General features: G+C 36.0%; 1 protein-coding gene across 1 annotated transcript; it reads left to right on the forward strand.

Moving 5' to 3' along the window:
- The first annotated feature begins 16,552 nt into the window (after positions 1-16,552).
- LOC132552192 (glutathione S-transferase P-like) lies at positions 16,553-26,062 on the forward strand. Its single transcript, XM_060216344.1, has 8 exons — positions 16,553-16,644; positions 18,071-18,111; positions 18,765-18,865; positions 20,465-20,552; positions 21,594-21,697; positions 22,021-22,077; positions 22,981-23,022; positions 23,842-26,062. The coding sequence occupies exons 2-8, from the start codon at positions 18,084-18,086 to the stop codon at positions 24,028-24,030; spliced, it is 609 nt and encodes a 202-aa protein (XP_060072327.1). The 5' UTR covers positions 16,553-16,644; positions 18,071-18,083; the 3' UTR covers positions 24,031-26,062.
- The last annotated feature ends 454 nt before the right edge of the window (positions 26,063-26,516 follow it).

Raw genomic sequence — 26,516 nt, forward strand, 5'->3', positions numbered from 1 at the left:
CGGCTTCGTACCGACATGGGGAGTAGGTGCTGAAACAATCAACCAGTCGCGTGGTTACGGAATCATGACGTCATAAATAACATGACGTCATAAAAGCACTACATGAAAACAAAAGTGACGTCATAAAAGTATTACATGAGGTGTCTTAATCTTGGATGAATTTCAGTAGTATTTTACACAAAATTCGAATTGTCTGGCGTAATGTTAGGAGAAGCCTTCCGATAACAAATGAATGGAACTGAATGTGTTGACGTGATAAAACAAATCAGTGCAGATAAACAGATAGAACAGAAGGCCGAATAGTGCTGTCTATATATTGATTCGTAGGCATGCTTTGTATTAGGTACACGTACTTTGGATTTTTCAGGTCAAATATTGCTACTGTATTTACTCGGGTTTCAGTCCAAATAAAAAATTCAAAGCATTTAAATACACCTATTTGATTTCACTTCAACAAAACTGTCGTCTATTGTTCATTTATTTCAAATTCGTTTAATTACCTCCGGGAGCAATTACGACGATTTTGAAATTGTTTTTAACTACTGTTACGTTTAAAGACGCACTTCTCTGGTCATCATACTGTACAAAATAAATCTATTTTATCATAATTCATATTGATTACAATATCATAACTTTGTAATAAAATAAACGCTTTCACAAAATAGAAAGAATTTCCTGTTATAGACTTAATGAAACAATAAACCACAACAGTATACAGTCCCGTAGTCTTCCTTAAGCTGACAATAATTGAGAACACTTGAAATAAAGGACAAGATTCTATCGTCTCGAATTTCGAACACGAGTTTAGAACAGTAGGGCTACTATAAAACTGTATCAAATTCCCTGTCACTCCAATAAATCGATTTGAAAACAAGTTAATCATGGTCTTAGATTGTGAATTGCCTTCCATCCAATCCAGTTTCTAGTATAATGATACTTCCATCATTCTTCATATTTCTCAAAGGGGAAAACATTTTCGGCATCTGTGAGATATTTTTTTCTACCGGATTTTATCATATATTTAAACGGCACATGAAGTGGGACCGCTTCCTTTTAACAAGTACACTACTGTATACTGAAATACAACCAAATCAAACCCATGATTTTAAATCTTAAACAAACAAGTAATATGTAGAACTCGTGGAATTTGGCCTGAGGTAGGATTAAACTCACTTCTCCAGACTTTCTGACTGTTTTTCCGAGATTTTTTCCGAGATTACCACACAAAATCAAGTTCACCATAATCTGTTCAATTCATACATATAAACTCCCCTCCCTCTCTCTCTCCCTTTCTTTAGCCCTCTCTCTATCTCTTTATCTCTCTCTCTCTCTCTCTCTCTCTCTCTCTCTCTCTCTCTCTCTCTCTCTCTCTCTCTCAGTGTCTTCTTAACAGCTGTCGACGTTATTTTACCTACCTTTTAAAACGACGCCTTTCATACTTTTGTGAGCAGACGACAACATACACGCTAGATATTACAGTCCGAACCATGACCCCTGATCAACATACTGGTCACAGGTGAGTCAATTTAATGTTCTATGAACATAACTGCATGTAATTGTAACCTCCCTGTCTCCTCGAGACTCGGCTTCCTTTCACTGCTTTTGCTGTTGTCACGCAGACGAACATTAGCATTCAGACAACGTTCAATATACGGTCTGTAGTATCTTATAACTTGCAGTACTCAATACACTCGAACAGGTGGGTGATCATAAATTTTAATGATACAGGAAATAACAAGACATTTGATTGGTCAATGAAAATAATTTGCGACAGAATAACCAGGATAAACTGTCACATTTGCATGTCTAGCCCGGATGACGATTGTTCATGACATCAACGACCCCGATTGACCCCCAAAACGTCATGAAAATGACGTCATGAACAATTGTGTGACCCCGAAAGGTCGCCAGATTTTGAAAGTTACTCGCTTCACGAATCCTGAGCAAAAAAAAAAACACATTTCTGAAATAATGTACAATAAACGACATTAAATTATAAATATATATATATTGTTAAAAGAAATTTCAAACAGGGATAGCCCTACTGTGTTTCGAAATTAGTGGCGATACATCGTGAATATACTGCGGTAAATATCCGATTACTATCTCCGATAGGCATATCGCAAGTGAAACTCAAATTTGCGGCAATTTAATCACGGTATATACCAACGCTAATTTGAAAACGCTGTAAAGCTGTCCCTCTAACAGAAATGAAGATGTCCTATATGAATAGTTCACGTCAAGTATACGTTGTCACTGACATCTGTAGGCTCTTTACTTTTTCTTCAATGGACAGAGCTTAGCTCAATTCTCTTGACATGTTCATCTAAGGAATCTTGTGACTGGCTACAACTTTCTTATGTCCATCGTACCAAATGATATCAAAATAGTACAAAAGACACAAGTGAATAACACATTTTGATACAACTTTAGAGCTAGAGCAAACCTCAACTAATTAAACTGCAGCATACAGCTGTTCCGTCCTTCTAGTGACTCGTCAGCGATGCTAAAGGCCTATATACATAATTAAAGCAGGGGTTCTGGGGCCGCCTTAAGGTCCCCAGTGGGTCCATGCGAAGCCCACTTAAGCTGGTGGGTTTTAACATTGTTTGGTTGCAAATTTAAAAGCTAAAATACACATAAAAACTAAGCATTATATTGAAAATGACAGAAAATTTGTTCCGCACTCTTCAACATTCGCATATGTCCGCTTCTGAAGGCCAGGAACTAGCGCGTGGTACTATCAAAACTTTTGAAAACATGAGGTCCGGAAAGTTTGTTTTGGAATTCTCTTTGTTGGGAGAAAGAGAAACTGTCTTTACCGAAACCTTGTCTACCGGGGAGTAGACGAACCCCGGCACGCTTTGAGACAGGTAGAGCCGAACCTGAAATTCCGTCATCTCCTGAGGATTAATACCACAGAATCGGGAATTAATCCTTTGACTGTGCAATAACAGGTATCAAAGATAGGTTTGATCAAACCAGTTATGGAATTCTATCGGACATGGAATTACTTGTGGCCAATGCTGCCAATGACAAGCCCTTCGACAAAGAGCTGTTAAGCATGGAGTCAGCATACTCAGATGACATTGACTCTACTCACTTGAAAGTCCTATTCTCTTACGTAAGAGTGTAACTAATTGAACGCCATGGAAATACTCAAAAAAAGTATTTTAGTGGAAGGATATCTTGGAAATGACACGGAAAATGACGCCAAATCAACGAGAGATTGTTTGCGAAGTTGTAAAACTTCTGAAATTGTTACTATTGATACCAGCAACCAATGCTGTGAGTGAACGGTAAGCAGCAGCATTGCGCAGAATCAAAACCTATCTGCGATCAACAATGACACAACAACGTCTGAACAACTGCATGCTACTTCATGTCCACAAAGAGGCAACTGCATCTATTCATTTATTTGATGTTGCAAATGAATTTGTAAACAATGAAAACCGTGAGAGGGTATTTGGAAAGTTCACATCAGGTGACAGATTTCGCATAGTTTCTTTGTTCGATAAGGTCAATTAAAACTTTTCATATTATGAAGAAATGAAAGAAATGAATATATACTATATTGTCACTACTTTCACGAGCAGACGACATACAAATACTCACCCTCACATCCATCATGCTTCCAAGAGCAGACGATATACACGTACTCATCCCTCACATCCATCGTACATTCACAAGCAGACACGATATAAACATACTCATCCCTCACATCCATCGTGCTTCCACGAGCAGAAAATATCTACATGTTTACCTCTCATATCCATCGTGCTTCCACGAGCAGACATTATGTACATACTCACCTTCACATCCGTCGTGCTTCCACGAGCAGGCGATATGTACATACTCACCTCTCACATCCATCGTGCTTTCACGAGCAGACGACAGACTCCGACTTGTGATGTCATCCCCAACTTCATCCGCTTGATCCTCTGTCAGAGGAATCCATACTCCAAAATCCATCCTGGTTTCACCTGGCGATCAATATAGCTATCCTCTTATACTTCTGCACCAAGTCAAATGATAATTGACCGTAATTGGCCGTCCAGAAATTGACCACTTAGCGGCAGCTTTTGGACCAAGATAACATTGTAATGAACCGTATGACCATAATCTCGAGGCTAAGCTTCTTTGGAATGTCGTGTTGACTGAGGAAAATTTGTCAAACCGAGGACCAAGCTAGCCACACATATCATATAAGTACTTTGTTTTACCTATATACATCTGCTATAGTAGACACCCTTATTTTAAAAAAATCGTAAACTCAAAACGCTTTGTTAACTTGCCGATAAATAAAACGTGTTGGTGATGTTTACCTTAACGCATTCGTGAAAGCGAAACGGAAAACATTCATTGATATTAAATTTGGTAAACGAATAATAGTTGTATTTTAAAAATCTTATTTCAGCAAAATATGTGTGCATACTTTTTAAAAGTATTATAAAGATGACAGGACGTATTTAAGAACAGTATACGTAAAACACTTCGAGTTAGTTATACCCTTAAAATGTAGAATATATATACAACTAGGCGTAGACATCACCATTGTTTTAAGAACAGACAATGTATATTATATTTAAATACGCGATTTTGAATAATAGAAGCGGTGTTCCGAGACGTCAAATCTGAAGGAGTATTCTTGATAAGCCGAGAATACAATATGGTCACGCTTGCCACCTTCAGGAAAGATGTGAACAAAACCTCTTGATATGGATTAAATATCTGTACTCGAGATTTAAACTAAGTGTGGACTGTAAAAACTCTAAAGTCCCAGTGACGAGATTTCAACAATGTCCCGAGAGATAGCTTTATCAAGACCAGATTTTTATTAAAAAGAACACGTGATAAATTTACATTTATTAATGTACGTGTGGAAGTGCAATGTGCGTTATACTGATATTCTCCAGATATCAGAGGTGATTAATCGTACTAGCAGGTTTAATAAATATATATATTCACCGATGTCAAAGCCGTATGTGTCATTATAATTCAATATCTCGTCTACTTTTGAAATTAAGAAATGAATCTGGCAGAAATGAAAACAATTGTCGTTATGATAGGTATAAAGAGTATCAGGAATCCGGTTTAGAACTTTTTTTCATAGGATATAGAATCCGTAAGTTGTAGTAACCAATGCTACACTGGAAGACAATAAAGATGTTGTCCACGTTACATTTATTGACATTGTACCTGAATGCACAGCAAAGGTACACCAGATCAGTTCATGTTCCATGGCGCCCCTGTAGAACATTACACATGATTTATGGCTCCGCTGGAGAACACTGTACATTATCCATCGAGGCGCCCTGGAATAAATTATCTATGGCGCACTTGGAGGTCATGATCCAAGGTGCCCCCAAAGTACATGGTCCATGGCGCATTGAAGTTCATGATCAATGGACACTTGGAGTTCAAGACCCATTGAGCCCCCAAAGTACATGGTCCATGGAGCACTTTAAGTTCATGATCATAGTGTATACATACGGATGTCGCAATATGTAATGCTACCTATAATAGAAGGACTCACGAGTTATTGCCCTTGGATGGATGAAAAGTTTTGAGTAGTTTGCCATCGGAAAGGGAATTACTGAAGCAATACAAAAATAGGCATTACTCCTTCACTGTGCAGGCTAGGAAGTACAGGATATTTTCTACACATAACCAACCAGAGAAGGTGAGTCAGTCTATGACAAAACGAACGATGCATTGCGAAAACATTTCAAGGGGAAAATAAACATTCTATATGAACGTTCCTGTTTTAGAAACATGTGTCAAAACGATGATAATATATGGCGATTCATCACGAGCAAGCTAAACTTTGTGAGTTTGGAACAACGGAAGATGAACAGATTAGAGATCAGATAATTTGAAAATGTACATCTCATCAAATTACTTGAACGGGGACATGATCTCACGTTAGAACAATTACAGAGAATAGACCAGTCTCTAGAAATGTCTGAAACGCAGGCTAAACGGATGGAAACTTCCGGTGTAAACAACAAGGGTTCATCAGTACACGTGGTAACCAGCAGAAAAAGTAAATCACAAACAGGCCCGGTATGTTTTAGGCGTGGATATACATGTCACATATGCAAGGACTGGCATTGTCCCGCGCGAGATAAGAAGTGTAAAGGGTGTGGTAACATTGGGCATTTTGCAGCGAGGTGTAAAACAAAACCGAAACCGAAAGCACAAAACAAGTAAAAGGGGAGTAACTCTAACGGAAATACAATAAATCAGCAAACAAGAAAAAGGGAAATGGGAAGGCACACGCTGTTGGACCTACACCCTATAGACATATTGATGATGACGATGATAGTGATGAATTTGCATTCCAAGTAAATTACAAAGTTGAGTCATCAGCTGTGGTAATCAGAATCAAAGTGGACGAACAATTTGTATACTTCATCATTGACAGTGTAGCACCAGTAAACATAATGGACAAAAAAACAGTGGAATGAGCTCAAGAAAAACAAATTAGTGTGTCAGTCTGAGAAAACACAGAAGAAACATTTTCATATGGACCCATTACCTCTCATTGGAAAATTCACAACATCACTTTGTACACAGAATGGACAGACATTAGACAGACAATTTTGTGTTAGATGGCAAGGGGCCTGCACTATATCACAAAAATACCCAGAATGTTTCGACGGTATTGAGAAACTGAAAGATTTCCAGTTAAAACTACTTAAGGATTGTTTCTTATTTTCTGTAGCTGCATCGAATTGTATTCACATTGGAGAAAGTACATATTGCTTGGTGCACGTTAGCGTAAGAAACAATCCTTATATTTATACTTGGTCACTTTGAAATTTAAAAAAAATCACCTTATACACATTGTTCGAACAGCCGCCCGCTTTATAGAACAGCCAAGTAAATTAAAAAACACTAGGTGGCGCTGCCTGTGACATGTACATTAAACAAAATAGTTCTCAAAGATAAGAGTACAATCAACATGTTTTATAATATTTATTTAAATATTTAGACATCTTCTTTTAGTTTTAAGAATCAATAGTTCATCATTTACACAATATTCCTCTATCATAGTACACAAATTCATTATTTAACACCGCGCAGGTATATCTATAAATATGTGATCACGGAGACGAAAAACTGCCAACAACAACAACAACCCGATCAGCTGATCGAAAGAGCGGGAAAACGATGAACATAACACGCCATTTCCTCCACGTTGATAATGCTAGTGCGTGTGTTGAATGTGAACGTGCATCCATGAAAGGAGGAGTTAGATAGAAACCCTGATGATATGTTTGACTGAAAGGCTGCAGCAGAATAATTCATATTGATGTAAGGTTGTGCATTTTCTGGCGACATAACTATAATGTCGTTTTGTAGCGTTCGCAACTTGGACAAGTAGTTTTTATATATTATTTGATATCTATGCGCAAGCCTAATCACCGTACGTAAATATCGAAAATTATTAACATTGGATTGGACTTACTTCATTTAGAGAGAATGCAACGCAAGTGTAAATATATAGATGGTGACATTCAACCTGTTGCTCAGAGTATGTATGTGACAGAATTGATGAGCTTGAAAACCTCAACATCATTGTGAAGCCTGTAGGTGGATACACCCAGCCAGTGGGTAAGTCCTGTCATAGTTGTACCCAAACCGGGCGGAGACATCAGATTGCGTGTAGACATGCATCGCGCGAATGAGGCAAATATACGAGAAAGACATCCAATTCCTACCCTGGATGAGGTTTTACATAAAATGAACGGTAGCAAGGTGTTCAGCAGACTAGATTTGCAGTACGGTTACCACCAGATTGAACTCGAGGAGAATTAACAAAGTATCACTACTTTTGTAACACACAAAGGACTCTATCGGTACAAACGGTTAATGTTTGGCATTAACGCTGCCCCTGAGCAATATCGACATGTTATCTCTCAGATATTTCACGACATTGAAGGTGTGCACAATGTATCCGATGACATTGTTGTCTATGGTCGTGGTATGTATGAACATGAAAGTTAGATGTCAATGAAAAAGACAAATGCATTCCGTTCGTTGAACACAAATGTGATCATTTCATTTTGTATTTTGCTCGTTATCAGTGAGTCTTTAATGTCTTCCGTATGGATTTAAGTCAACTATATATGTTTATCATACCTCCATTTGACGGGACCTAACACGAGATACAAAGATCTTTGTAGTCCATGTGAATTTTAATTTGGTGTAATAATTTGATATATGCTAGATCCGGTTTTGACACAACTACAACAGGTATCAAACATACAGAGGACCAGTGTAGATCCGGTTTTGACACAACTACAACAGGTATCAAACATACAGAGGACCATACATTGTCTTTTTGGTATAGTATTTACAGTCTACAAATAACTCCAAAATACTTGGAAATAACTCGTCGTCAAGGGTATTTGAAATATTGGCCTTTTGACCATAAAAAAACAGCTTATCTATTTGCTGTCAAAGTTGACATTCATTGTCGGTTTTTTAATGTGAAAATTGAAGTTTTCGCGAGAGTTGCAGACATCATCACTACTAATCTTAGTAGTGTGCTACTGAATAACTTCACACGTGAACTTGAAATATCCTATCGAATTTTACACTCCCGTCTACGGAAAATATGTTTTGATATAAAATGCTGACCTTCTCCCTCACAAACACACCGACTCACTGGCTGGGAGAGTTACACAAAGCTCTTTTTTTGGATGAGCAGCTCACTGCACATTCACATTGCCTAGAGAGTTACAGGGAAGTGTGTAGACTGGTTCACACAACACTCACAGCATAGAAGAGCTATACACCAGTACTTTTTGACTGAGCAGCTCACTGTACACGCGTACGTACAGTTGGAGGGGTAGTTGTGCATATTTCGACATGTGAGCTGCAAAAAGTACAAAGAGCACTTTTGTGGTGCACCTTTTAAAACCATATATGTGAGGATATTAATCCAAATATACGAGGTGTGCCCAGTATCACTTTTGTTAATACGAAAAAAAGAGAAAATACACCATGTCAATATGTGGAACAAATAAAATATATCCTGCACGAATACTGCTTCCAATAAATGATAACTGACGTTTTTCCAACAATATATTTGTCGGTTTTCATGAGAGAATAAAATTATAAATTGTGTCTTTGTTAAAACTATGGTGGATTATGGACAGGTCATTTTAAACTTCACGGACAGTTTGGAACAGCTGATGCTCACAACTAGGTATAAGTCATCCCAAACATCACAGCTGAATCACCTCTGATATTGTCAACTGGGCGATTCACTTCAGATATAACAGTCGGCAACTTCCTGAATTTAATAGTAATTTAAGCCCAGAATTATGGACAAGTCATCTTACACATCATGGATGAATCGCTTCAGATATTGATAACTGGACGAATCACCTCAGATATTCCTGACCCGTCATTTTCTTGAATACAACTGGTTGAAGCCCACAATTATGGACAAGTCTTCCAAGAATTTACGAATTAAACTCCGGTATCGCCAAATGGACAAAAACACCTCAGATATATCTGCTATCATGATCATAAAATATCGCAGTCATCAAACATATAAATGAAGAAAACTCATTTTTGTAAATGATCGATCTGTGGACAGGTGTTCACCCCAAAATGAATTTATTTTTTAATGGCTTACATATCAAAGTGCAATTAATTATAAATCAGTATCATGCGACTTCATGATTTGCTGGACCTCATTTCAAGGGGGGTGGGGTGGTGGTAATGAACAATATACCCCAGGATTTACGCACTTAATTTGTAGAGTGAATAATATGTGTGAATACATATTGCCAATCTATTAATATAAAAATTACCACACGGCAGCAAAATGACACAGGAAAATCATGTGCACAATAAAAGTATGCCTCGATATTTACACGAGTAATTTATAAATAATATAATCCCACTGGCTACTTTCTTGAATTTTGGTGCATTATGAATGAGGAGACAGCAGCAAAATAATGTAAGGCAACATACAATCGGGTCTCGCTTACAGGCGATTCTAATGAAGTGCAGTATGTTGTTTGCCTTCACATTGAACATTCACATACATGTGTAGAGAAGGTAAAAACCTATAATCCAATAACTGTTTGAAATTGATGCAACAACAATCACATTCATGACAATAATGAAAACAAGTGTGACCTTGCTTGAAGTGCAAACTACTTTATCTTAAGTTGCACCAGACAAATAGAAAGTATACACTCTCTTCATATGCAGCATTGATACCATAAACCAGTCAACAAATCATATCTTCTGTCTACATGTTCTGTATTCATCACTAATAAGCCCAAGATCACTATGTATTGTACAGGTTATAGAAGGCGTCACTAAGTTGTTTTAACTTGTGCCAAATCCCGCTTGTTTGATGACAATAAAAATATGTTTAAATCAACAAGTTATAGGCTAGTTGCTTATTTAGTGACCAAAACGAAACTACTGTCAAACACTAAAGGTAACTGTAATAAATCACACTACTTTGCAAACATGTCAGTGCACAGCAGCATGTTACAGCAAAATAAAAAAAAACTACTCCTGACATCAGGCGAATGACCATCTCTTAGTATAGCTGCTCAAATACTTCATAATAGTATTTCAAAAACCCCTTTCATCATTAGTTGAAACACTGCCTGTTACAATGACATCTACAACTCAACACTATATATATGTTCACAAGTCAAAATGAATAGGTCCTATCATACAAAGGTGAATCGGATAAGGCACACATTCTGTAGAACATCAGTTTGTACATGGTAGTAACTTAACAGCTTGTACAATACCTTCCCAAGATGGCGGACCGCTAGACACGTCACAGGCGCCATCGCGCGGCATCTAGGATTATATCTATGCCACAGACAACGCAGAAAATGAAAAAAAGGCATTTCAGCTTCTGAACATGCAAAGATTTGACTGTTTCGGTCACAAGATAAATCTTACTGTTAAAAACTCTCTTGTTGAATTCAAAGACATTGCGAAATTGCTTGGGAAAGGTAGGAGGCTTGTTACTTTACTACATACTGAATCTAGCGTGAAAGACAAACTGATGGATAAACAAAAACTTCTGACTGAAGGTATAGGCCATAAACTAATAGCAGATGTTCAGACCTGGTGGAATTCCTCATTGTTTATGCTTGAGAGATTACTTGAGCAGATACCACCTTTAATGGCAGTAGCCACTGATGAGACCGTCTCAAAAACTGCAAGAACAACTATGTAAAACTGACTTTTTTCATTTGAGGAAACAACTCTTGCCGAAATAACAGTCAAACTTCTACAGCCTTTGCACAAAGCCACAGAGGTAGTCAGTGCAAAAAAGTACCAACAATTAACATTATTTTGCCAGTAATTGCAAAACTTAAAATTGCGCTAAAGAAGAAGAGGATGATCCTGTAATTATAAAATCTATAGAATCCAATATGTTGAAAGATCTAGAAAGGCGATCAGAAGATATGGATTTACTGATACAAGCCTTGTTATAAGTGTACTGACAGATGAGGCTGGTACCTTCTATGCTCTGACATTTTGGGGAAATGTTATTCCGGAATTAAAATACGGGAGTGTTCCGAGTACATTTTCGCGCGCATTTTGCACGTGCTAGGTGCCGCGTATATTGCCCGTGGATCCTAAGCCCTACGGTAGCATATATGTATTGTAGGAGAAATTTAGGGATTAACAGAGTACATTTCACTAACTTAGGTATTGTCAAAGTCAGTTGCGTGGTTTAGGGTAGAGTATTTTATTAAAAGGTGAAGAAAAAAATCTTTTTTTCTAAAAATATCCTGTGATTTTTATCTGAGTATCTAACTTTTATCTGAATATTTGTATGAATCTGCCTGTAACCAGATTCTCCCAAGTATGATTAACTTTAGTTCAACTTATATTTTCGATAAAAATGTAACATATCAGCATTAACAACAATAAACAGTCGGTACATGTACACGAGACTAAATACCTATAGTTTTACTTAGCATCGGATATAAAACAGTAGAGCATTTGCTTCCACCTCTTACAAGGTCATTCATTATCTTCTGAATAACAGAGCACACTCTCCAGCGAAAACGCTTTGTTATTTCCTATTATCATTATCTATGACGATTTTCATTCGTCAATGAGATCATGTGACTGAATTTCATACGCTTACCAGTGTCGCGCATTCACACTGTTGTAAAATAATTACCAAATGAAGTGCGTCAAAAATTCTGGTTTAAATCACCAAATTTGATTTTTATGGCTTAAACGAAACTTAAAATTGATAAATAAAATGTATGTATACATGTATGTCACTTGTTCAAATTACGAATTTTGGTGATTCAATTCCTCTATTTGAACATTTTTGTGTATGCATATAATAATATATATTGTAGGATTAGTATACAGGGTGTCTAAGCTAACGTCACAACACGCCGTGCACGTGATTTTCAAGTCACTGAACATGAATCGCGCTTTGTGACATTCATGATATACGTGTTACAGGAGAAAATATAGAGTTGTATACCGTGGTGTATAAATATACATATTTTTATAAAGATTGATGTAGATAAAGGTTACTTTAAAACATCAGCGGTTCAGATCACTTAAATTCGATCTTTGAAACTATTATATTTGGCATGCGAGTGTATTTCGTTTAAGATTGCATAGCGGGAAATACTTGTCCTTTGAGATATATACAGAGTTACTGTTCTTGGCGAGTGAACAGTTTCTTGTGCATGAAAGCCCGAGTTTGTTGAGTTTTCCGTCCGTTGTTCGCTATCGATGAAAAATTAACTCTATTACTTTCGGCGAATTATAGTTGAAGTATTCATGAAAATGTACAATTAATTTCTAATTTAAAAGCAAACGGAATTTCACCGTCAAAAAAGGTTATCGTGAAGTCAGGAGATAGTCCGTGACTATACCGAGAGTACGCCTTGCAGGGGTTCCCCTGGTTTCGCGTTTATAACTTTTATTTTTCTCAGCCAATCGCATATTACTTTTAAAATGACGTAGGACAATTATCCATCATCTTATTATACCAACCAATGAAATCGCTTGAATAAAGCAAATGTCGTCATTTCGATCTAATTTAGAGTCGGGAAATTCCAACAAAGGGAATTTCTTACCGCGGTATTTGTCACGACAAATCCAGAGCTTCGCATGCTAAAATATGAGCGCATATGAGTTTTGAATAATTTCTTGATATAAAAACAGTACACTTACTTCACAATAAACGAGAAAAAACTTGCGAATAGCATGAAACTGTGTCTCCGTCCGGGCGACGAATTCGGCTTGAGCGGGCTCCTATCATGCTTAGCGTTGTAGTCAAGAACGACAACTCAATACCGCTTCAAGTTCGCGGGAGTGTAAATATTTCACGATATGAATATGTCATTTATAACCCAGAGTGATGTATTAATCTGCTATGATCCGTCGATCTCTAGTTAATAATAATTTGGTTGTACTAGTGTATTTATAATATAATGTATACTTCAAATAGGTGAATCATGAGTGTTGGCTCAAGATTTCATTCCTTCACTCAAGCAACCTCGTGCAACACGTAAACGTGTGTAACTAGAGGTCGTAAAACAGAAGATGTACAGCATTAATAATTGAAGATACACGATCCAATGGTACATTTGTGTAATACTAATTATATAGAATTTTATTCAATCTTCATGTCCCTAGGGAAAGTTTTTGATTTGGGGTTCTAAATAGGTTCGGTCATTTTTATAAAGTTAAACCAGATGAGGTTCAAAATTGAACTGATGTTGATCAAAATAACACAATGATATCAGGAACGCCCTATCATACGTCCCACATGATATCTAACAATATCAAAACAACACATAATATCATGGACGCCCGATCATACGTCACAGATGATATGTAACAATATCAAAATAACACATAATAGCACGGACGCCCTACCACACGTCACAGATGAGATATCATAATATCAAAATAACACATAATAGCACGGACGCCCTACCACACGTCACAGATGAGGTATCACAATATCCTTTGGAGAGGGAACATATAATAATTCTATACTGTGTGTTTTTTTACTTCAAAATGTTCTGCATCTTTTTTGGAAGTCAAATTCAGTAGTACCCATACTTTGTGTCACACAGGTACCTCCCTTTACACTTCACGTAAAAGGCCAAAGACCATATAGTTCCCCTATGATAAATGATTACTCAGAAATGCAACTGGTCAGAATCCATCATCCTGGAAGCCTTGAATCCTTGACAGTTTACTGATAACAATTACAATGCATACAAGTCTTGGCTCAACATTATTTCAGGAACCAGTCTTTATTTCATTAGAATACAAAACAAGAAAAAAATCAGTCACTCTATCATTTCATTTATTATGTCACATGTAGCAGAAAGCATCAGGCTTTATAGAATGTGTACAAAAACAAGAGGCCTATAAGGTCTGTAACGCTCTGGGTCTGAAAGCCCACCAATGACATACATACCTATAGGTTGGATATTTGAAATATTTCCAAATTAAAGCTCTGTCACTTAAGCTCTTTGACGGGGCAAAAACAATGGGTAAATTCTTATATCATTACTGTCTTTATCTCTTGATGTCCGTTATTGCTATATATTGTTAAATATAAACCTCGCAAGTTCCCCCTAGATATTTTTTTAAAAAACATCATTATATGTATCCCTCATAGATAAATGATAAATCTTCAAATTAAATATCACAGTTGGCATTCACATTTCTCGTGAATGCAAATTAAAGGTAATTAATTGTTCCTGTATATAATTTCCAGTATTCGGTTTAATTTGTTGTAAGATGATACAACTTCTTTGTTAATTTACATGTCGGTGTGGCGAGGAAATGAAACTCGGAACAAAGTTCATAATTATTTCCGTTTTAATGCACTGACGCGAAATCCTACAGAGTCAAAGAAAACAGTAGCACATGCGCATACGAAAAATACACAACATCACTACTGCACCATTGTCAACCTACCCAGTTTCTATCTGATAACAGTAAATACATACACCAGCTTGCGCCGACGCCCAGCAACAGAACGATGATTTGGAGAGACCGAAAACCAGAAGAGGCGTGACATAAGCAGGTGTGGAAACGCATTAAGCATGCAATGCAAGTGCATTTGATAAAATGCTGATTCTACACTCGGAAATACGGGTTCCATGGCGCTCCGTTGTAATAAAGGACAACTCTGAAGTACATTATTCATGGCGCCTTGAAATACCTGACCAACGGATAGCTCAAGAAGTGCATGGATATTGGCGCTTTTGAACTATACGAGCTATGGCGATCACATCTTCGATACTCCAGGGATCACGCTCACGGTCACTCTCTGCACCCCTGAAACATGTCATGGCAAAACTGAAGGTTCCATGTGCGACACCTTGTGGATGAGACACAAAGAGACTTGTTCGATCCTTTTGATGTACATCAGACGAAACTTGAGGTCGCATAACGGTATATTATAATGACTTTCAAAATGAGCGTAACAGCCTGTGATTGGTGAGGTTTTTTTTAAATGTTTTTTCCCCTGAAACCAATCAAGTATCTTCGCTTGTGCCTTAAAATTTTCCATGACATGTTCCATAGGTGCAGAGAGTGAAACTGGTCGTAACTCCTGGAATATCGAGGATGATGTACCTCGTAATAATACCTAAGTTGTGTTTTATCATGTTAAAAAGTAAGATAAAATTATCACTGTTAATGTCATAACCATATTTGGTATTTTCCTAACCTCCATGCGACAGCTGGATGCTAACTTCCACAAATGAATCTGATGAGGTTCATCATATGCAAATAAATACCAAGATACGGATTTTTTTATTTGCTACACGAAAGACCGTTACGGCCCAATACCTGCAAAAATACGTTCTCCAACCGCGTAACCAATTCGTGGAACAATTTGCCGGATAGTGTTATTATATATATCATCCGGATATGTTCACGGTCTAGTGTAACCGTCAAGCTGTTTGGGGATTGCCCCGCCACTTGACCGCTACCGCCCAATACTAAGATAACAATGTATAAAAGAAAGTATAAATGAAGCTGGACTTTTTGTACTTGAAACAAGATGAACAGAGGCCAAGTGAGTAAATTAGGAATACAAATATAAGACCCAAATTATTGTTATATTACCATATTAACATCCCTGTTTTTACCTTTTAATCCTTTTAAACTTGTGTTAGAATATATAGTGTCAAGGTGTCTGGAGATCGTTCTGCCACATGTCCTTTAATACCAACTACGTGTTAGTTAATGTTAATCAAGACCTAAAATTCATTTTCCTAAATTATATGACTTAATATTTTTATAATTTGTACAATTTTTTCTACAATTGTAATAACCGTGCGCGTGCGATCGGGACTCATAGTCGGTGTAAGGGGGAATTAAGTTTCCTATCGAGTACATCGCAACAAGAAGATTGAAGATGTCTCTCTACAGGCGAAGCTTTCAACCGAGGCAACATACCTGCGAAACTGTCTAGATTTAAGCAGATATCAGATCGCCGGAAACAATTTTGCACCCTGGGAAGACAAACACACGTGTGTACACGCATACATCAGCAACTGAGAGGACAGTAGTCATCGTTCTGTCGTGTATAGCTGTATTCTGTCTCACATCGACTTAATCTTCCTTCTGGTAAGATATTTGTATCATACGAAGCCAAAATGTATCTTGCAACTGTTTACGAGACGATGTCATTACTCTGGTATTGTAAAACAGTTTCCTTAGATGGACTGACCTAGATTTTCAGTCGAAGAGGACGACACTTTACTTGCATTGACAGGTGCCAAGTGCAGATGTACTAACAGTAGCTAGTCCTAAGGTCATGCGACGAGTTTTTCAGCGGATGAACGGAAACTTTTATAATTAAAGACTTATCGCAATGGAACAATATCGACGAGATACGAAACATCTAAACGCCCTCGCTCTGTCACATAATTTCAGTCGGTTTAGATTTGTGACCCATAGGCATAGACAGTATGATCACGGACTTGCATCTGTATCTAAGTCCGTATTTTAACTAACATTTACAGCTGATTGTTATTGCATCCCAAATTTCACATCGATTTACTGTTAAAGGAATACGAAGGGATTTCCCTTAATAGGTGGAAGAATTTCCACATATGCTTACTTCTTAGATAATGTTGGAAAAAACCACACATATTAAAAGGAAATAGCATGTATTTGACTATAATACAGTCTGGTAAGTGTCATGTCCTTCTGAATTTAAGTCAAAAGCATCTAATGAAATACAGCTATTCTTTCATTTGATTTAGTATTGAAATATTTTTCAATTAAATTTTAATTACCAAAGTTTGAAATTTTAAGTAGTCCTGATTCATACAATAAAAATATGATTTTAATATAGATGGCCTGGCTAGCATTTTGTAGTGAGTTTAAGGCGTAAGAACTATGAAGATTCACTTTTAAGGTCCAGAAAGTTAAATTTGTTCTTGTTGAAATCAGATTTGTTAGATGGATATTTGAGAAGTGGTACTGTTTGAAGTTTATTTTTGAACAAATGTCCTTGACTTGTATTCTAGATCATAGTCTTCAAATTAGTTGAAAATACCTCTTTGAAAATTGAAATAAGAAAGTCTGAAACTTTTTAAAAAGACAAAAATATTTGACATGAAATTTGTCAAAGATCATAACTATAGTAAAGAACCTACAACTGTCAGGTTCAAAAGGATGCCTCCACTTTGATCAATTTTGCTTATTTTTTTTAACAGGTCAAAATCAAACTGATATGGAAAAAAAAAACCTTTTGAGAACCTTTTTAATAAATTCATTTTTCGTTAAAATTTGAAGGTAAAAAAAGTAACACAAATAAAAGACCCAGGTAAGAGATATAGAAAAAACAAGGTCAGTGTCTCGAAAATTTTTGCTGTATTTTGACGAGGGTGAAGAAAGCTACTTTTGTCTTTCTGCCATAGCCAAAATGCAATTTATTTTTCTAGACATCGACCATGTATTTAGTTTTTCTGCAACATTGATTGAAAATTCAGACTATGGAAACGTCAACAGTTTACAATTATTCTTTTCCCACTTTTCGTTACAGATCCAGTCATAAGATGGAGTTGATATACTTTCCATTGAAAGGTAGGTTACCTCTTTATAACAACAAACTTTCATCTCATTTGAAGAATTTTATACATAATCCTTCTTCCAACTTTAATTTGTGGAATTTAGCTAAAACTTGCCTGTAGTGATTCTGACAAAACAATGAAAATTTCAGATGAAGGATGTCGTTAAAGTGTTGTTATTTTTCATCTATACTTAATGTTTGACATGTCAGCTTTGACATAAAGTTTACTGCATGATTGCACGTTTGTCATTTCTAGAACAATATCTATTTTAAACTTCTGCTTAAGTTCCATTAATGGGATTGAGCTGAAATTTGCCTGGATACTTATCAGGTTTTCCTGAGTGATGAAGTGTTATGTTTTTGGTTGATCTGAAATCCAATATTGCTGCCTTCTTGAAAAATGTATTTTAAACTTCTGTAGATCAACAGGTGTCATTGGTTGGAATTTTGGGACACAGAAATAATTTTCTTGTGGTCTTAGTGATCAAAAATTTGAACTGTTTTACTTATTCAATATTGCAGTACTGAAACAAAGGAAAGTAATTGAGAGAGATCAGAATTGAGTGCTTATATATTTTCAGTCAGATAAACATTGTTATTTTTTTGTTTTTGTTTTTTTTTTCCAAATTAAAATGATTGACATTTCACCGTGTATTTAACCTCTCAGGCCGAGGTGAGGTGATCAGACTGCTTATGATCGAAAATGATGTCAGCTACACTGAAACAAATTGTGGAAATAATTGGATGACTGAATGGAAGCCAAAAATGGTAAGTCAAATATATGACTATCACATATTTCTGCATGCTTACTAAATTTTTGAAAGTTCCACTGGGGAGAATGTACATTATCTACATTTCAACTCTTGATTGAAAAAAAAGACTGCTTTAAAATAATCAAAATAGAACTCATTTTGACAAAAAATACCTTGAATCTACATCTTTTAATTTTAATTTTTCTAGTGTTCTTAATTCATTCCTAAAAATTAGGAATAAGAGAAAAGTTTTTATAATGATTTTTATAAAACTTGATGTGAGGTTTGAGAAGGAAAGCCATACCCTAGTGTTCTTTACCATATTCAGTGCAAAATCCTTGCTTGAAAATAGGCCCATCCATTTCTATTGCTATGCAGTAGAATTACCAATAGATACCATATTAAGCCCATCGTCTGACTTAGTGGCGGATGGACTGGTAATTTGTTGGAAATTCAGCCATATTGTCAAATAGATACAGTAAACTCAATTTTAACAAATACTACTGTGAGATATAGATATTCTACCCTAGGTTACTGTGGGGTATGGATATTGTACCCTAGGCTACTGTGGGGTATGTATATTCTACCCTAGGCTACTGTGGGGTATGTATTATCCTAGGCTACTGTGGGGTATGGATATACCCTGGGCTACTGTGGATAGGGATACTACCCTAGGCTACTGTGGGGTATGGATATTCTACCATAGGCTATTGTTGGGTATGTATATTCTACCCTAGGCTACTGTGGGGTATGTATATTCTATCCTAGGCTACTGTGGGGTATGGATATTCTACCCTGGGCTACTGTGGGGTAGGGATATTCTACCCTAGGCTACTGTGGGGTATGGATATTCTACCATAGGCTATCTACCCTAGGCTACTGTGGGGTATGGATATTCTACCCTAGGCTACTGTGGGGTATGGATATTCTACCCTAGGCTATTGTTGGGTATGGATATTCTACCCTAGGCTACTGTGGGGTATGTATATTCTACCTGAGGCTACTGTGGGGTATGTATATTCTACCCTAGGCTACTGTGGGGTATGGATATTCTACCCTAGGCTACTGTGGGGTAGGGATATTCTACCCTAGGCTACTGTGGGGTAGGGATATTTTACCAATGGGTTTTGAATTTGAGTTCAGAATCCGCAGTTTTGATACACATTCCATTATGTGGGATGTAGATTTTTTACAGTTGTATAATGAATGTTGGTTCAGAATTTCAGTTCTGACACAAATTCTTTAGTGTTTGATCATGGATATACTGTATCCTCAGGTAGAATACTGATATCCTACATACCTTCATGTCATTGAATCTATTAATCATACCTGGCTGAAAGACCAAGAATATCCTGAAGTAATGTAGGTTAGTAATGTATAAAACAAGGCTGATCCAATGGGCTTAGGGACCAAGAATCATTTGGCTGATCTGCTCTTTTAGAGTTGATGTTATTTCTGAGACTCGTAGCACATTTTGTTGGCAACACTTTTCCATGAGACAAAATGTCTCACATCTACTAAATAAGTAGTGTTGGACCACATGGTCGTGCAATTTCATCCTTGTTTTTGTTATGTAAGTAACATAATTTTCTGATGATTTTTGTATTTGCATCAGGCCTTTGGACAAGCACCTTGCCTGAAAGATGGCAGTTTGACACTTGTTCAATCAAACGCAATCATCAGACACCTTGCCAGAAAATTTAGTAAGTTTTGCTATTATTATATTATTATACCATATATTGTCCTATGAGGATGAACTGGAACTTTGGGGGAGAGAGGGGAGGATGGGGGTGGGGGGGGTAATGGATATTGAATTTGGCTTGTCTGTGCATCACGCGTCCGTGTTTGTGTCAGTGTGATAACCGCCATTCCTCAGATAATAAATACCTACTCTTCATGGATGGAAGTGTCTTATGGTGCTTTATAAAAATTGTAAATATTGTGACCCCAGGGTATCACACTTTTCCCAGTGGAGAGGGTAAAATTTATTACATTTTATGTAGGAAATTTACATTTTTGAGCATAATTTGTTCTTTTTTAAAATAGTTCAAACATAGAAAGAATTTCTTTTATTATTTTTATGAGCTGACAATTTGATGAGATACACATATTGACCTTGACTAATCCCCAGGGGCTGATGAACGGGGCCAGAAATGGGTCAAAATTGACTGAAATTTCAAAGATGTTCTACAGTTTTAATCTTGAGTATAATTTATTTTTAATTCAAACTTGGTTAGAAGCCTAAGCATAGGACAGCACAGTTAATGTATACACAATTTACATTTGTGTACAATAAAGTTATATTACTTTCCCCTTTTTGATGTGAGACATGCTTTGGAATATGGGGTCAATTTTGCTTGATCAATAGGTTCTGGCCCATTTGAATCAGAGGGGTGGGGCCAAATACTGGACATAGAGCAAATTCTTAAAAAATTTTATCATGTTGAGAACTAAGTTATTTCAAACAGCTGCATCTAACCCCATTTTGTCATTTGCCCCTAAATTCATATGATAAATTCACAAGATATAAATCTTTTGAAGTCCATCACATGAGGTTCAAAGAAAGAAATGAAATAACTCCTCCCCAATCTCCAGAACTTTTTATCACAAATCTTACAATCACCATAATATCTGGCTAACTTAAAAGGTATCTATTATGCCTGAATTAATTGTTTTTAAGTTTCATTGAAGAGTTAGTGTTGACTTGCTAACGAAAGCCTACTACAGACATATTTTGTTTTCAGATTTGTATGGAGCTAATGAGGCGGAGGCTTGTCAGGCAGATATTGTAAGTGACAGCGTAGAGGACCTCCGCGGTGCTTATGTGAATCTTATCTACAAGAATTATGTAAGTATTTCACAGCTACCAAATTAATTGTCAAAACATTTTGATTTTAATAAAGTTAAAGCATATCAAAACCATGTAAATTTTTTTTTCAACTCTCTCTCTGCATACAGTATACATTCTAAAATTGTCCTTGTGTCCAATTTGTTTTGAAAAAAACAATTGTTAATTTTCCCCATCTTTGAAAACCCCATTCAGAATCCTGAAGTAGGAGTGTTAACACCAAACCATGACTTGAAGAGGAATGGATTTGAATCCATCAGTTAGATACCTTTGGGTTTTTATTTGGACTTTGTTATGACTTAATACTTTGTTTGCATTGTCAGGAGGCTGGTAAGGAGGATTATATTAAGGCACTTCCTGAAAAACTACGTCTTTTTGAGGTGAGGCATTCCATCCATTAACATTTCAATCCAAATTGTCTATTGACTTGATTAACATGTTATTTCTGCAAAAATAACGCCTTCTTTAGAATCAACATTACTATGGGGAGTCTTGTTTTAACAAGAAACAAGACAAAAGTGACTTAGTAATTAACACCTCGGTTACTCTGTATTCCAAAAGAATTGATCAACAAGGTTTGAAATGACATGTTGTTACAGATGTATGATAATATTTTCTTTGCACTCTTTTGAAAAAGTTAAAATATATTTCGTTTACCCATTATGTACAGGTGTAATTATTATTCACAGTTTCCATTGTTATTTATTGTAAGGTTATTAAGCCACTAGGTGAAGGTGTATATTGGGAAGATAGTTTATTCATTTCTAAAAGAAGTGGGTCGATGTGGCTTATACATTGTGTTAAATATGGTTTACCGAGGTATATGTCACTCAGCTGACAGGACATGCTCCTTAGGGTTATCAGGCCCGTTTTGTTTTGTTCATGTTGGTGTGCTTGGCGAGAATGTGATAAATTTGTTTTGCTTAAGATTACTTTGTTAACTTTTTACTTGCTCAAAATATTTTCAAGTGCTGATTGAAGGAAAATGCATTGCTCAAACTTACTGGTTTTACAAAAATGAACATTTCCCTCGGGGCCTGGTATCATAGACAAATCTTTAAAATCATGAAATCCACAGGTACTTCAATCCCTTGAATTTTCATCTGTGCATTATTTTGTGGACAAATTCATGGATTACAAGTAACTATAAATCAACAGAAATAAATCCCCCGCGACCAAAGTATCCCCCTCCCCCAACCCCCACCCCTTCTGAAAATTCATGATGATACAGTATTCTGTTTGACAATCATGCAGTAAATTTGTACAATGTTGGTGTATTTCAGAATTTCATCAAAGACAAGTCACCCTACATCCTTGGAGAAAACGTAAGTACTTTTAAAGTTGTACTCATCTGATTTACGATCAAATGAAATATCTTGGACTTGTTTCAATGTACTTGTAGCTGTACTTCTAAGCTGAAAAAAGATTCTTTATAGGAGGTTTTCCAGTAATGTTTGCTTATGGACTACATTTTTATTCTAATTTCAAAATTCTTCTTTTCAACACCCAGATGAGGTAGAACAAACACTCATAATGGATGAAAGGGTCTTGAGGTGTTTTGCCAAAATTGTGAACTCCATTATTCCGTTGTCAGACATTTCACCCTTGAGAGGGGGTAATGTTAACAATAATTTATATTTTAGGAAATTATAAATTTTAACCTAGATTTGTTTATTTTCTACTGCAAATATTAGAATCATTAGTATGACAGGATGATGGTATGCATATATTGTCCATGGTTGTCCCTTGGGGACTTTAGATATTTGTTTTACTCTCATCAATGTTGCAATTTCTTTTTCATGATGCTCGAGAGCTACTTACCTTAAACAATGTTTTACCTCAGGTGACTGTCAAGGCTGCTAAGCCTATTGATGACACACTTTTTATATACTGTTATTCATTTATGTAATTTTGACTGTTCTAATTTGTTTGAAATAAAACAGGACGTGATTCCACAAAAGATAGAAAACAGATTACCATTTATCTCGATATCAATGTATCTCTTATATAAAAAAAAATCAAAAAATAAATGAAGCTCTTAAGAATTTTTCAAAACTTTCATTAAAAGTGTATTTGACAGTATATTTCTGTTTTATATATAATATTGCAGATTTTTTTTAATCAATTTTGGGTTTATTTTCCAGATATGTTTTGCGGATTACTGCCTTTTTGATCTCCTGGACATTCATTTGGTTCTGGCACCATCATGTCTCGATAGTTTTCCAGCTCTGAAGGCATTGTATGCTGCCGTAGGGTCACGTCCCAAGGTCAAAGCTCACAGGGAATCAGACGCATTCAAAGCAATGCCAATTAATGGCAATGGCAAACAGTAGACATTCCCTGCTTAACAACGAAAAAGGAGTCATAGACTCAGCTGCCAACAATGGTTGTAGTTTTAGCTGCCAACAATGGTTGTAGTTTTGGCTGTCAACAATGGTTGTAGTTTTAGCTGTCAACAATGGTTGTAGTTTTAGCTGCCAACAATGGTTGTAATTTAGCTGTCAACAATGGTTGTAGTTTTAGCTGCCAACAATGGTTGTAGTTTTAGCTGCAAACAATGGTTGTAGTTTTAGCTGCCAACAATGGTTGTAATTTTAGCTGCCAATAGTGATTGTAGTTTTAGCTGCCAACAATGGTTGTAGTTTTAGCTGCCAATAATGGTTGTAGTTTTAGCTGCCAACAATGGTTGTAGTTTTAGCTGCCAACAATGGTTGTAGTTTTAGCTGCCAATAGTGGTTGTAGTTTTAGCTGCCAACAAAGGTTGTAGTTTTAGCTGCCAACAATGGTTGTAGTTTTAGCTGCCAATAATGGTTGTAGTTTTAGCTGCCAACAGTGGTTGTAGTTTTAGCTGCCAACAATGGTTGTAGTTTTAGCTGCAAACAATGGTTGAAGTTTTAGCTGCCAACAATGGTTGTAGTTTTGTTCAAAGTTGTATAATCAGATTAATACATATGTACTGCCTGTATGTCCTAATAAAGTGTTTCCTTGGTATATATAACTAATGGTAGATAATATTTTTTCAATCAGAAATTTTTGTATACTTTTTCTGGATGCCAAGCAAGTGCTTTTAATGTTTTTCAAAACACCACAACTTAAAGGACATTGGACACGATTTTTCATAATCCTGTATTTTCTTTTTATCTGATGCAAAGGCTCTGCTCAAGAAGGAACAGAGGCTTTTTGAAAGTTAAACTTCACATTCTGTAAAGCAATTGACAATCTTACCTCTAAAAAAGGGCAGAGGTGATGCAATTAAGGTATAACTTTGGATTGTCGGGTGGCACAGTGGTGAGACACTTGCCTTTACCAGGGGCAGACGGGGTTCAGTTCCCCAGTTGGATGTGACAAGGTATTTGGTCACCTCCCAATCACGTAGATTTTCCCCAAAATACTCTGCTGCACCACAAAAATACTCCACATGTTTCATTTCAGGCTAAAAAGTGATGGCTTGTTTCACTTTTGTTGTAAAATACATAAATATTTTAGTGCTTAACACTATTTTAGTGGTTCTCATATTTGAGTTTGATTACCTTGGCACACTAATTTGCAGTTTGGGTTTGTTTCTATTATAACAATTTTTGTTGATATGCACTTTACTATTTTGCTATTTTGTCGAAAAGGACAATGTGGAAAAATTACTTGTGTCTTATTAAGTATGATTAAACTATATAAATAGTTATTACTTTTTCAGCAATGTCAATGGGTTGTATTTAGATAAGTTCTGCAGTCAAACATAACACTGTAATAATCGAGATACCAAAATTGAATAGTGCTTATTTGGTTGTGCCAGTACCTAGCCAGTACTTTTGTTGATAATATGGTCAATGTCTTCTTTTTGTCAATAATTTGGTCAGTAACTAAGATGTTCATTACAAAGTTACTTTTTGTCTTGTTTCTTTTTATAACCAGACTCCCCATAGTCCCATAGACTCTAAACTGACGATATTACTGTTTCTTATAATACACATATTTTTTTACATACATTTTCCACCCACATTGGTACTGGTAATGATATTACAGAAACATAATGGTTGTTATTTCAATTTCAAAATTTTGAATACTTTTGCTTTGGCAATTTTTTTTAAAATAAGAGAATCAAAGTTGAGAGGTTAAAAAAGCAGAGTAAATGATCATTAATAATTTTGATGCTTTTCTGTCATTATTAATGGGTTGTATTATGTAACATAGATGAAAATATCCTATTGTTGTTAAAAAAATTATTCCGGTCAATTAGATATATGTGTATAATACTGATCATAGATCAGTTTGAGATTTGATATTTCATGAAATACCTCTTGATTTGCTTATGTTGTCTTACCACAAAGCTTCCACTGTTACTAAAAATAAAAAGATATTAAATTTCAACAGACTTTTGTTATATTTTAAAGAATTTTGCTCATCTACAATTTGAATATTAAATTTTGATAATGAAAAGGCCAGTAAGAGTGCACGGCTCAGTTGGTAATCATTTCTTATTTTCATTTCAAATGGGTCTCAATTAAATTTCTTTTTATCAATTTGGAAAAAATTGCATGCAACACAAAAGATTAAATATATGTATGAAAGTTTTTGAACTAACATTTAAAAAAAGCTGCATGATATGTATTTTTTGTTGCTCGAATGTCTAGGTTTTGGCTTACCTTGTGCCATGAGTTGTCATTAATCTAACATTAACTGATAAGTAATCAAGAAGCACAGGGTCATGATTTTAGGTGGTTTGCAAGCTGGGGTAAAGGAGTCCCAAATTTGTTCAAATCTATGACCTTGACATCATTTTAAGGTCAAATGTATTGAATGTGTTTAAACCTTTAAACAACAT

Source organism: Ylistrum balloti, unplaced genomic scaffold (genome assembly GCF_031769215.1).
Source record: "Ylistrum balloti isolate Yb309-2 unplaced genomic scaffold, AGI_CSIRO_Ybal_v1 Utg369630, whole genome shotgun sequence".
Taxonomy (NCBI): domain Eukaryota; kingdom Metazoa; phylum Mollusca; class Bivalvia; order Pectinida; family Pectinidae; genus Ylistrum; species Ylistrum balloti.

Excerpts from the sequence above, each read along its gene's own strand:
- LOC132552192 (XM_060216344.1), top strand. The coding sequence starts at position 18,084 with ATGGAGTTGATATACTTTCCATTGAAAG. Across the intron at positions 18,112-18,764 it reads GATATACTTTCCATTGAAAG|GCCGAGGTGAGGTGATCAGA; the intron begins GTAGGTTACCTC and ends TTAACCTCTCAG. Across the intron at positions 21,698-22,020 it reads ATCTTATCTACAAGAATTAT|GAGGCTGGTAAGGAGGATTA; the intron begins GTAAGTATTTCA and ends TTGCATTGTCAG.